This window comes from Dipodomys merriami, unplaced genomic scaffold (assembly GCF_024711535.1).
Source record: "Dipodomys merriami isolate MVZ:Mamm:240054 unplaced genomic scaffold, mDipMer1.0.p SCAF_28, whole genome shotgun sequence".
NCBI lineage: Eukaryota > Metazoa > Chordata > Mammalia > Rodentia > Heteromyidae > Dipodomys > Dipodomys merriami.
Genome location: NW_027204270.1, coordinates 7,269,996 through 7,283,628, shown reverse-complemented (window position 1 = coordinate 7,283,628; position 13,633 = coordinate 7,269,996). Strand labels below are relative to the sequence as shown.

The following is a 13,633-nucleotide window of genomic DNA, read 5'->3' as shown; positions in this document are numbered from 1 at the left end:
TTCTTCATCATTAGCAGCTGACTCACAGCAGCTGCCCTTCATGTGATGCCACAGAAAGAAGTCCAGACGAGGCAGGCCTGCCAGCAGCAGCGGCTCATACCTGTCATCCTAGCAACTCAAGAGGTTAAGAAGCGGAGGATGGTGATTTGAAGCCATTCTGGACAGAAGAGTCCACAAGCCTTTATCTCTAACCAGCAAAAATCAAGAGTGGAGGCATGGCTCAAGTAGTAGAGAACTTGCTGAACAAGCAAGCCAAGCAAGTGAGAGGCTCTGAGTTCAAACTCTGATACTGGCCCAAGGAAAAGGGAATGGGGCAGGCCTATGTCCTAGCTGACTCATTCTCTTCATTTGGCCAACCCTATGAAGATCTGAATGTAGTCCCTGGAGGAAGGGCATGCTCATACACGCTCATACCCGCATTCAGAACACTGAAGGTTTATTAGTGTCTTTGTCCCCACAGATAGGTGATCCTACTAACACATGCTTAGTGATTTAAGCTGGGCATGGTTGTTCACTCCTATAATCCCAGCTACTTGGGAGTTAGAGACAGGAGAATTGTAAGTTCAAAGGCAATCTGGGCAAAGTTAGCCTCTGTCTTCAGAAATAGGAAAAAGACTGAATAAAGCGCTTGCCTAGCAAACTCAAGGTACTGGGTTCAATCACCAGTATCATTAAAAAAAAAAAATTCTTGCTGATTTCAGATGAAAGTATAAAACATCCCTGGGTCAAGAGGAATGAGACTTCAGGGAAAGAACAAGGACCTCAGCACATGGCATTCCCATGTTATTGAAGTTATTGAGGCCACCTGCCAAAGCCTCGCATCGAGAGAGGCCAGAACACATTCGCACACAGATGTCTCCAGCCAGCTGGGGTTCAGAATGTCTTTCCAGGCAGCTGTTGACCCTGCTTTAGAGATTTCTTCTATTTTAGGAACTACTGCTAGTAGTCTAGTTTGCTCCCAGGAAGCTCTGTTTTCTACCAATGATTTGGAAAATAGGTTTAAACTTTGCTAGTCATGCAACAAACAATCTCTGGTTTATCTTACCTGAGAGAACAGATCAAGTTCAAAAATTCTAAGCAAAATCACCCACGGCTGACTCCTGGGCCATTTCATTGAAAAACAAATTGTATTTCCATATAACCATGTAATGACAGTTCGGGATTGTGTTTAATCACCCCTCTTTTTCTTTTTTTTTTTTTGTTGGTCATGGGGCTTGAACTCTGGGCCTGGGCGCTGTCCCTCAGCTCTTCAGCTCAAGGGAAGCACTCTACCACTTGCCACAGCACCACTTCCAGTTTTCTGGTAGTTTATTAGAGATAAGAGTCTCACACTTTCCTGCCCAGGCTGGCTTTGAACTGCGATCATCAAATCTCAGCCTTTTGAGTAGCTACCATTACAGGTCTGAGCCATCAACTCCCGGCTCTCTTTTTTAAAGTCTCTAATATTTGCTTTTTGGGCAGTCCTGGTGTTTGAACTTAGGGCTTCATGCTTGTTAGGCAAGGTATTCTTCTACTTGAGCCATGCTCACAACCCTTTTTGCTTTAGTTACGTTTTGCATAGGTTCTTATAGTTTATGCCTGGGCCAACCTGGACTACTGTCCTCCTATTTGCACTTCCTACCTAACTGGAATGACAGGTATACCTCCCCTATGCCTAGCTTATTAGTTGGGGATCTCAAAAATGTCTTGCTTAGACTGGCCTCAAACCACACTCCTACCAATCTCTACTTCCTAAATAGCTAGGATTACAAGTATGAACTACCACTCCCACCTTAAAGTTTCTAATGTTATTTTTATCTCTTTGCAGTGTTAAGGGGTGGGCTTGTGCATGCTAGGCAAGTGTTCTATCACTGAGCTATGTCCTCAGCTCCTGTAGTCTCTAATCTTTTTTTTGGGGGGGGGCGTGTAGGGAATGGAATCTCATTATGTTGTCTGGGCTAGTCTCAAACTTTTGTCTCAGCCTCTCCAGTAACTAGCATTATGGGTATATACCATTGTCCCTAGTTTAATATTGCTCTGTTTTTGAAAGATGGTCTCACTGTGGCCCAGGCTGGCCTTAAACTCAGTCCTTCTACCTCAGCTTTCTAAATGCTGGGATTACAAGCATGCATCACTACATTTGGCAGTGTTGTGAGCATTTTGTCTTTAATGATCTATTCTTCATCATTTTAAGAATTCTTTTTTTTGGGGGGGGGCAGTTGTGGGGCCTGAACGCTGGGCCTGGGCGCTGTCCCTCAGCTCTTCAGCTCAAGGCTAGCACTCTACCACTTGAGCCACAGCGCCACTTGCAGCTTATGTGGTGCTGAGCAGTCGAACCCAGGGCCTCATGCATGCAAGGCAAGCACTCTACCACTGAGCCATCTTCCTAGCTCCCATTTTAAGAATTCTTTTTTTTTTTTTTTGGGGGGGGTCCGGTCATGGGGCCTGAACTCTGGGTCTGGGCACTGTCCCTCAGTTCTTCAGCTCAAGGCTAGCACTCTACCACTTGAGCCACAGCGCCACTTCCGGCTTTTTTCTTTTTGTTTATATGGTGCTGAGGAATCGAACCCAGGGCCTCATGCATGCAAGGCAAGCGCTCTACCACTGAGCCATCTTCCCAGCCCCCCCATTTTAAGAATTCTTGAGGTTAGCGTTAATCACTGCTGTCTCTGTAGATGAGGACTTTGACGCAGGAAGATGAAGCAATTTGACAATTTATCAAGTAGTAATGGTGCAGCCAGGATTTGATGTCAGTACAAATCTAGAGCTCACTCTCTTAATACTATGCTGAATTATCTCTGCCTTACCTAGGTGCAGTCTTACCTTAGAGGGAGAAACAGTTCTTTGTTTACATCTAACTTTTTTTTGGCGGGTCCAGTCATGGGGCCTGAACTCTGGGCCTGGGCACTGTCCCTCAGCTCTTCAGCTCAAGGCTAGCGCCCTACCACTTGAGCCACAGCGCCACTCCTGGCTTTTTTCTTTTTGCTTATGTGGTGCTGAGGAATCGAACCCAGGGCCTCAGGCATGCAAGGCAAGCGCTCTACAACTGAGCCACCTTCCCAGCCCTACATCTAACTTTTAAAGTGATACACAATGCTGTAATGTACAGATCTGTTGTGTGATTAGGAAGCCAGAAGCTGTGCACAAAAAAGGACTCGATGTTCCCATTTCATGCAGCAGAACCATGCCTAGAAGTCAGGTCTTTTGTAATCAGTCTCACTCTTCCTTCTCTTCACTTCTTAAAAATTCTCATCAGAAAGCTAAGCACTTGTGGCTCACGCCTGTTAATCCTAGCTGCTCAGAGGCTGAGATCTGAGATCATGGTTTGAAGCCAGCCTAGGCAGACAAATCTGCAAAAGATTTCATCTCCGTTAACCAGCAAAAAGCTGTTCTGGAGGTATGTGGCTTGCTCAAGTGGTAAGCTTCATGAAGCTGTGAGTAAGAAGGTCAAGCAAGAGCTCAAGGCCCTAAGTTATACTAGAAAAAGAAATTATAGATTGGTTCTGGTATATAATAACAGTTTGAGCAATTTCCCTTGTTGGTAGATTATCAGAACAGCAAGTCTCTGGTTTGTCCCAGGGAGATGATGGTTCACTGACGGATGGGTGGTGTAGCACACAGGCACACCGAGGTCCTTTCATTCCCTGATCTCTTCACCAGTCCAAGTTTGAAAACTGCCATAACTTAATGATTTCCTCAATTTAAGGGGATTAACATGCCTGGTCCAGGAAGTGAAGGATCTTGGGGTTGGAGGTGTGTGTGACTCATTTGGTAGAGTGCTAGCCAATGAGTGAAAGTGTCAGGTACCAAACTTGAGTCTTGGTCACAGAACTGAAAAAAAAAGAAAAAGATTTAGTAGTTAGGGCTAGGCAAGTTCAAGCAAATGTCACTTTGACAATGGTAAAACTCATTGTTCTTAGAACGCTGAAGTCTGAGGCTTTGAATGGCCAGGATTTCAGCCAAGTGTTTCTAATTTCAGAGAAATAGGTGCTCACACACAGAACTAACATTGTGCTGAGCACTATTCTAAATTCGTTACACTTATTAGTAAATCCTCAACACACCTTCATTTTTCAGATAAGCAAGCTGAGGCACAGTTGACCATCAGCCAGTAAATTACCTAATAGCTTTGAACTCTGGAGTGTGGCTTTGGCCACTGTACTAGACGCTGGTCCTCTCCAGAACCCAGTCTTTCCGTCTATCAGCCTGTGCTGCCCAAATATGACAGGTGTGTGTTTACCCTTGAGCCAAACTCCCAGCCCCACAGTGATGCACTTAATTCCTGTAGAATTCAGAGTTTTGAGGAAAGGTAGAGAGGATAAACTAGAGAGTAGTGATTAAATCTGTTGGATTCAGAGCTGTGGCTTTGAGCTCACATTTCATCTGGCTGTGGTATGACTCATGAACGAGTGAACCTATCTTTCCTCTTCCTGTGTTGGACTCTCTGCTCTCGGCATCCTGGGTTCTAGCCTCAGGCAGGGTACTCTGTTCCTGTCATGCCTTGCTGGAGACCATTAGGCTTTGTTGAATGTCCTCTTGAGTGTGACAGGCCCTGTCCATTCTGATTCTCCAGCACTCTGCTTTGCTGATGGTTAAAGACCAGCCAAGTGAGTTGTGAGATAGGCCTTTTCTAAATGGTGGTATGTTCTACCAATTACAACTTTTGCTTTATACCCTTTAATTAAATGTTCTTTTGTATTTGTGTCTTGGAGGCATTTTATCATGGGAATTTAGGTGATTTTATAAATCCAAATAGTATAATCATCAACAAAATGGTGGCCCTTTGCAACTGGCTCATAAAATTGGTGGTTTTCTCTTGTCACTGGTGGGATCACAGGCCTGGGGAGCAGCCAGGAGGGTCTCCAAAGATGACTGGCTGGAATGGCTGAGACGGCTGAGCCTAGAGCTGCTGAAGGACTCCTCATCGCCCTCCCTGCGCTCATGCTGGGCCCTGGCACAAGCCTACAACCCAATGGCCAGGTATGGTGGGTCAGGCCTCCCTTCCACCCAGCTTTCTCTCCCTGGTGACAAAAGATTTTTCTGTGATGAACATTTATTGTTTATAATGACTCATACCATGGTGATACAGTTAACAAGCTACCATTAGTAAGAAGCAAAAGGCAAGAATTTCATTTCACTTTTATCAGCACAGTTGTTTTACTGTATGTATTTACCTGGCATGGTAACCATTCTTAGGACTTTCCTATTTCCCCAGTGTGTGATGGCATATGCTCAGCTGTCGCACTACACCTTCTTCTGCCCCAGGCACCTCTGAGCCCAGCGGCATCCCAGGGGTTGTGGTAAACACACACACAGCGTTTTCACATAGTCACAAATACATTAACTGAGGAGCCTATGTGGACTCTGACCTAGATTAAGAACAATTCTTTCTTAATTTGCACAGGACATCTCTTAGTCTTTATGTTATCCTTTGTATTTCACATTGTGCTTTTTCCATCAGATTCCAACATGTTATGTACACACACATATATTATGGGTTTATCAGAGTGTACAAGTCTTCTTCCCCAATATTTACCAAAAAAAAAAAAAGTGGGGAAAAGAGTTATAGTTAAATGCCAGGTATGGCAAATTGTCCATCTATGTGATAATTTCAAGTTGTTGTAGTGGTTTTAGAAATGGTACTTGTTGGGCTGGGAAGGTGGCTCAGTGGTAGAGCGCTTGCCTTGCATGCATGAGGCCCTGGGTTCGATTCCTCAGTACCACATAAGCAGAAAAAGCCAGAAGTGGCGCTGTGGCTCAAGTGGTAGAATGCTAGCCTTGAGCTGAAGAGCTGAGGGACAGCGCCCAGGCTGAGTTCAGGCTCCATGACCGGACCGCCCCCCCTCCAAAAAAAAAAAGAAAGAAAGAAAAGAAATGGTACTTGTTAGCCGGGCACCAGTGGCTCATGCCTATAATCCTAACTACTAAGAAGGCTGAGATCTGAGGATTGTGATTTGAAGTCAGCCCAGGCAGGACAGTCTGTGAGACTCTCCAATAAACTACTCAGAAAAGGCTGAAAGTGATGCTGTGATTCTTGGAAGTGATAGAGCACTAGCCTTGAGCAGAAGAAGCTCAGGGAAGTGCTTAGGCCCTGAGTTCAAGCCCCAGAAATGGCAACCAAAAAGAAAAGAAATGGCACCTCTTGTTCCAGATGTTTGTAAGACTCTAGCTGTTACAGGATCTTTTTTTTTTTTTTTTTTTTTTGTTGGTCGTGGGTCTTGAACTCTGGGCCTGGGCGCTGTCCCTCAGCTCTTCAGCTCAAGGCAAGCGCTCTACCATTTGAGCTACAGCGCCACTTCCGGTTTTCTGGTGGTTTATTGGAGATAGGAGTCTCACGGTCTTTCCTGCCCGGACTGGCTTTGAACCGTGATCCTCAGATCTCAGCCTCCTGAGTAGCTAGGATTACAGGCGTGAGCCACCAGCGCCCAGCTTGTTACAGGATCTTTTAAGACTTCTAGATATGATTCTTTTGGCTAATGCTTCTAGTTTCTCCTTTTCTTTTTTTTTTTTTTTGTTTTGTTTGTGGTTTTGGCCTGTTTCAGGGCTTGGATTCAGGCCCTTGCACTCTTGCTCAGCTTTTTTGCTCATGGCTGGCATTCTACCACTTGAGCCACACCTCTAATCTGACATTTTGCTGGTGAACTGGAGATAGAGTTAACTTTGACTTTTTGCCTGGACTGGCTTTTAACTGTGATCCTCCAGGTCTCAGTCTCTTGAGTAGCTAGGGTTATAGGTGTGAGCCACTGACACCTCACTTCTAGTTTCTTCTAGTTGTCTGTTTCTCTCTCTCTCTCTCTCTCTCTCTCTTTCTCTCTCTCTCCCTCTCTCTCTTTCTCTTTCTCTCTCTCTTTTTTTCTTTCTTTTTTCGAACTAGGGGTTCTGGTTGTATATGGAAAGAAATAGCAGGTGCTGTCTTTGCCAATTCTGATCGTAGAAATTAGGACATTGCAGCTGGGCGCTGGGCAGCTACTCAGGAGGCTGAGATCTGAGGATCGCGGTTCAAAGCTAGCCCAGGCAGGAAAGATCATGAGACTCCTATCTCCAATAAGCCACTAGAAAACCAGAAGTGGTGCTGTAGCTCAAGTGGTAGAGCGCTCGCCTTGAGCTGAAGAGCTGAGGGACAGTGGCCAGGCCCAGAGTTCAAGCCCTACAACCAACCAAAAAAAAGGGAATTAGGACATTGCCTAAGAAACATCTCTAGAATCATTTGAAGGTTTTCTAGTTTTTTTTTGTTTTGTTTTTGTCAGTAGTGGGACCTGAACTCTGGGCCTTAGCGTTGTCCCTCAGCTCTTCAGTTCAAGGCTAGTGCTCTACCACTTGAGCCACAGCTCACTTCTGGCTTTTTTCTGCTTATGTGGTACTGAGGAATCGAACCCAGGGCCTCATGCATGCAAGGCAAACACTACCACTGAACCACCTTCCCAGCCCAAGGTTATTATTTTTTAACTTTTAACGCTAGCTACTTCTGTATTAGAAGTCCCCTTACTGTCCCATCCCCTCTAGTGAAGAGGAATGATGCAGAAGGTGCCAAGTAATGCGCCTGTGGAGAAAAACTACTTTGTGTGTTCTTCTTCCCCTCTCATGTTTTCAGTCCTCTGGAGGTTGCAGTGTCTATACCTGCACCGTGTGATAAGGTAGTCAGTAGCCATATGTGGTTATTATAACTTAATGTTTAAAATTACCTTTAAGTAGTATAAAGGGGTTGCAATTCACCTTATCCATTTATGAGATATGTGATATATATATATATGTGAAAATAGAATCAGGGTAAATTGAGGGGATGGGTGATATTGGGAGAGATGGGGGAGAACAATGAAAGGAATAACATTGATGAAGGTGTATTGTACTCGCAATGTCAGTAAATTTAAATAAAACCTAGAACTCGCTTTTTTAGGTATACTTTGCCACAGTTCAAGTGCTTAATGACCAGTGATTACCATATTGTTCAGTGAAGATTTAGATAGTTTCCAACAAGTTCTATTGGACAGTTCTAGTCTGTGTAACTGAAGTCACATAAACCAGAAGCAAATTGATTGACTTGATGGTGTCAGTCATGGGAAGATTTCCACTTCTTTCTCTCCTCCCTTCAGAGATCTCTTCAATGCTGCGTTTGTGTCATGCTGGTCTGAACTGAATGAAGACCAGCAGGATGAGCTCATCAGAAGTATTGAGCTGGCCCTTACCTCTCAAGACATTGCTGAAGTCACACAAACACTCCTAAATTTGGCTGAATTCATGGAACACAGCGACAAGGTAAGACTTTTCTCCATTGTCCAGATGGAGGATGACAGAGGACCTGCTGGTGGGAGGGGAGACATCCCATCTACCATTTTCCCATGCTATGGGGGTCTGATCTCCTTCAGGGCCCCCTGCCACTGAGAGACGACAATGGCATTGTTCTGCTGGGCGAGAGAGCTGCCAAGTGCCGCGCATATGCCAAAGCACTGCACTACAAAGAACTGGAGTTCCAGAAAGGTCCCACGCCTGCCATCCTTGAGTCCCTCATCAGGTAGGCCATCAGTACTTTTCATCTGCTGCTCCATCCACTTCTGCTCTTGTCTCCTGCTGCCTGGTGCCATACACTGGAGTCACTTGGAGATTGTGTCACCTGGTCTGGCCAGCACATTTAAGGACATGTGCTTGCAGTTGTCTAGCTATGATTATCCTATCTGCTGACCCTTCCCACCCAAACTCCCATTGTTTTCCATCCTGTGCTTTCTCATCCCAGAAAAAATAGTCCCAAGGCAATTCCATGGTCACACCAGCGTGGAAGCACAGATTTGGAACACAGATTTTGGTTAGATAGTGTGCTCTTGACAGGTTTAGGATTCACTGGGTCCTGGACCTTAGTGGACACCCAAAGCAGGGTGAGGTATTAGTGTCTGAATCTACTGGGGCTTGAGTCTTCCCCCTTTGACATTCTGTGATTACAAAAGTCAGAACAACGTATGGGATCCAATGGTCTTTTTCCTTTGATTTTGGTTACTTTTTCTCCTCTACTAAGATGGTTTTGATCTCCTGGGCATGGACAGAAGAGGTTGTTTAATAAATTTTGTGCTGTTATAATACTGCAAGCAGCCAGAAACTTGAGCTTCAATTCCCAGAGAACTGCTTACATCCATTAAGATTATCAGATAATATTAACTCTGGAACCAATCATCCTGGAATGCTAACACCGGTCATCTTTTCATTGCCAATAGTTAAGGGAAATTCAGTGCCTGAGAAGTTTCTCTCCTGGCTGATAGAGCCTGCTCAGCTTGGGGCTGCCTTCATTTCACTAGATTTTTACATAGCTGAGTACTCTGCTGTTAGTAGCTATCTATTAGAATAGCTAGCGCTCTGTCTTTGAGCAGATGCTGAAAAGCATTCCCGTCACATCACATGGAATTCTATTTCTGCCCAAACCTGGAGGATGTTGATTTGTGGCCTAGGGACAGTTGTAAACATGAGACCCAGGAGGAATGTTTGCACATCAAGTAAGCTTAGTAAGTGTGAACACCTGTGACTCTTCCCTTCCTCCTCTACCTGCCTGCCTTAGGTAACACAATCTCATGTAATAACTAGTAGAAAATATGTTTACTGAATACCTTAACATCAATGACAGTAACAAGTTTCATCCATTAATGTCCTTGTTGACTTTTCTATTTGAGATCTGTGTGTGGCCTCGTCATCCCTCCCTCTATTTGAGAGAATCATAGAGTATCTTTAAGACAGTCAGGGCACTGAAAGTGTTCAAGGAGGTTGTTTCACTTTTTAAGCCAATGCAATAGAAAATAACTTCTCTGAATTCCCTGCAAATTGGCCTTGGCTATTTTATTTTTATTTTTTTATTTTTATTTTTTTTTGTCGGTCATGGGGCTTGAACTCTGGGCCTAGGCGCTGTCCCTCAGCTCTTCAGCTCAAGGCGAGCACTATAGCACTTGAGCTACAGCGCCACTTCCGGTTTTCTGGTGGTTTATTGGAGATAGGAGTCTCACGGTCTCTCCTGCCCGGGCTGGCTTTGAACCGCGATCCTCAGATCTCAGCCTCCTGAATAGCTAGGATTACAGGCGTGAGCCACCAGCGCCCGGCGGGCTATTTTATTTTTAAACTCTGTACTAAAAAAGAGCCATGCTTCTTTGCTCCTCAGGCCTCTTAGCCTACTCAGCTTGCCTCACAGTTTTGCTTCCTTCAGATGGTCTCCTGGGCCTCCCAGTACCTTTCTTTGATGTTTCTGTTGCAGCTTTCACTCTGATGCTGCAGTACTGCTTTTCCTAAGCACCATTGTGGTGGTACGCTGTCATCTTTACCAGGGAACATTATAGAACTAACCAGAGGCAAAGTTGTTTGGACAAACTGCCCACATACAGTCCTAGTCCTCTGGATGGGAGCCTGGAGACAGACTCCTCCCAGGGATCTCACCACTGCTGCATGTGTGTGTGGCCCATATCTGCCTCTTTCTTTTTCTTTTTTTTTTTTCTGGCCATGGGGCCTGAACTCTGGCCTGGGCGCTGTCCCTCAGCTCTTCAGCTCAAGGCTAGCACTCTACCACTTGAGCCATAGCACCACTTCTGACCTTTTCTGCTTATGTGGTGTTAAGGAATCAAACCCAGGACCTCATGCATGCAAGACAAGCACTCTATCACTGAGCCACCTTCCCAGCCCAGCTGCCTCTTTCTTGTGCCTGGTCTTGGGCAGGTGTCTCTAAAGTCATAGATTGAGTTCTTCTCTAGTGGCTACTGGAGACTTCATAGTGAAATTCCTTTCCCTATCCCAGCCTCAATAAATTACACACATTGTACCTGTTTTGACTGTGAATACACTCCTCCCTGCCAAATCAAACTACTTTATTCTATTCTTACATTCCCTTTGGCAATTTGTCTCCTTTTTGTTTGGAGACAGGGGCCTTGGCTTAAATAGTGTATCTGTTTCTCCTATTAGTTTTTTTTTTTGTTTGTTTGTTTTTTGGGGTCCGGTCATGGGGCCTGAACTCTGGGCCTGGGCGCTGTCCCTCAGCTCTTCAGCTGAAAGCTAGAGCTCTACCATTTGAGCCACAGTGCCACTTCCGGCTATTTTCTTTTTGCTTATGTGGTGCTGAGGAATAGAACCCAGGGCCTTGAGCATGCAAGGCAAGCGCTCTACCACTGAGCCACCTTCCCAGCCCTAGCTTTTTTCTTTTTTAACTGTATTCTGTTGACTGTTGTTGTCTTACTGCTGAGTTCAGCTACCTGTCTGTGAACCTATTGGCTTTTTTACATATCTATTCCAGGATAAAGTAACAAACCAAATCAGGCTAACATCTAGACAGCATATAGGGCAGCTATCTCCTCAAAGCTCCCATCTGTTAGTAAATACAATTGCTTCTTGGCGGAGAGTAAATGTGAGGATGTTAGATTTCTAGCTGTGGGGCTCTTGCTTAGCTAGCATGCTGCCTGCCTTTCTTCTTCTCCCTTAGAGGCTAGAATCTGATCCTAGCTGGATGCTTTCACTGCCCAGACTTGGCATGTACCCCTTTTTAATAAAAATATTTCTGACTGAGAAATCTTCAAAAAGAAAAACAAAAATGTCCAGGGCTTACCAGATGGCTGAGCCTGTCAGGCTGTTTTGTCTGTGTCCTTTGCATAGTCCTGTTCATTTGTGTCCCTTCTCACATTTCATAGAGGACCTGGTCAGAAAAATGTAGTCCTGGATTTCAGAAGCAACACCAGGCTCTGTTCCTGGCGATTCTGCCCTCTTTCAAGTTGGAGACTGTGCTAGGCCACCGCTTTGGCATCCATAGTTAATCTACACTAGAGCAGTTTGGGAAATGCCATGAAGAGTCTGCTCACCCCCCCCCCCATGGGGTCGGGAAAGTAGTGTCTCCCTATACCCTCTGCCTGCCTCTCTCAAAGAAGTTTCTCTCAAACCACAGAAGCTAATTTAAATTAAAGGTCGAAAGAGAGAGAGAGAGAGAGAGAGAGAGAGAGAGAGAGAGAGAGAGATAGCTTTGGGGGTGTTTACAGGCATCCCTTAGGTGGTACAGTGCCAACCCATGAACAAAAGCATCAGATACCAAGTTCCAGTCCTGGTCTTTGGGGAAGAAAAATAAATAATAAAAGCCTCATGGAATTTTTAGTCATGAGATATAAAGGAAATGGGGATGGGGTTGGGGTGGAGAATCATCAGTTACCTCTCTTCACCCTGTAAGCTTTGTTCTTTCTGTCTGTGTCTTGTAGCAGCCTGCTGCCAAGCATCCCAGATTCTTTGGCTTGCCTGAAGAAGTTTCTTTTGAATATCTGTCCCTAGGAAGCCTTACTCTGGAGTAGCTGCTAACTTATTTCTTGGAAAATCCCCATGGTTCTTTTTTGTTTTTTGTTCGTCATGGGGCTTGAACACTGGGCCTGGGCACTGTCCCTCAGCTCTTCAGCTCAAGGCTAGCGCTCTGCCACTTGAGCCACAGCTCCACTTCCAGTTTTCTGGTGTTTTTCTTTTTTTTTTTTAGGGTCCTGGGCGCTGTCCTTCAGCTCTTCAGCTCAAGGCTAGCACTCTACCACTTGAGCCACAGCGCCACTTCTGGCTTTTTTTCTTTTTGCTTATGTGGTGCTGAGGAATCGAACCCAGGGCCTCAGGCATGCAAGGCAAGCACTCTACCACTGAGCCACTTCCCAGCCCCTTTCTGGTGGTTTTTTGGAGATAAGAGTCTCACAGACTTTCCTGCCCAGGCTAGCTTTGAACCACAATCCTCAGCTCTCAGCCTCCTGAGTAGCTAGAATTACAGGCTTGAGCCATCAGCGCCCGGCTCCTGGTTCTTGTGTTGTTTTTGGCAGTACTGGGATTTGAACTGAAGCCTTACACTTGCTAAGCAGGTACTCTACCACTTGCATCACTCTGCCAGTTCCTTTTTGCATTGGTGATTTTCAAGGTAGGCTCCTGCTTTACGCCTGGGCCGGCCTGGACAGTGACCCAGCTCTTCGTGCTTCGGATGACAGGTGTGTGCCCCATACCCAGTTATTGGTTGAGAAAAACTTGTGAGCTCTTGTGCCTGGATTGGCCTCAAATTTTGATTCCTCAATCTTTACTTCTCTATGTCTAGCTTCCAAGGTAGAGTTCATTCCGAACAATCAACCACAGGTACAATAGAAAATACTTAGCATTAAGCTTCCCCACTCAGGGGGATTGGTTCTCTTTGGAAAGGAGAAGGACTTCCCACAAGTCAAGAGTGACTTGACACTCTTGATGGGTACAGATGATTTTCTTCTCTGTATCAAGTACAAAGTAGGCGTGTTTGAATGTGATACATTTTGAAGTCAAGTGGTGGCAGTGGCTCCCATAGGGGCTGGGGGTCTCATCTCAACAGTGTAGCGACCTGTGCCCTTGCCTTTTTGTTTGTGACTTCCTCCTCCTCCTCTGGTATCCCCAAATTCTTTTTTTTTTTGGGTCCGGTCATGGGGCCTGAACTCTGGGCCTGGGCGCTGTCCCTCAGCTCTTCAGCTCAAGGCTAGCGCTCCACCACTTGAGCCACAGCGCCACTTCCGGCTTTTTTCTTTTTGCTTATGTGGTGCTGGGGAATCGAACCCAGGGCCTCAGGCATGCAAGGCAAGCGCTCTACCACTGAACCACCTTCCAAGCCCCGGTATCCCCAAATTCTGAAGCTAACTCAGAGACCCTTTTTCACTGTTCATGCTCTTAAGTTTTT

General features: G+C 45.4%; 1 protein-coding gene across 1 annotated transcript in view; it reads left to right on the top strand.

Moving 5' to 3' along the window:
• The window catches only part of Mtor (mechanistic target of rapamycin kinase), a 124,588-nt gene that overhangs the window by 41,299 nt on the left and 69,656 nt on the right, over positions 1-13,633 (top strand). The window contains exons 26-28 of the mRNA XM_070037349.1: positions 4,817-4,959; positions 8,070-8,232; positions 8,343-8,488. Coding sequence (XP_069893450.1) covers positions 4,817-4,959; positions 8,070-8,232; positions 8,343-8,488 — 452 coding nt within the window. The remainder of the gene's footprint in view (positions 1-4,816; positions 4,960-8,069; positions 8,233-8,342; positions 8,489-13,633) is intronic.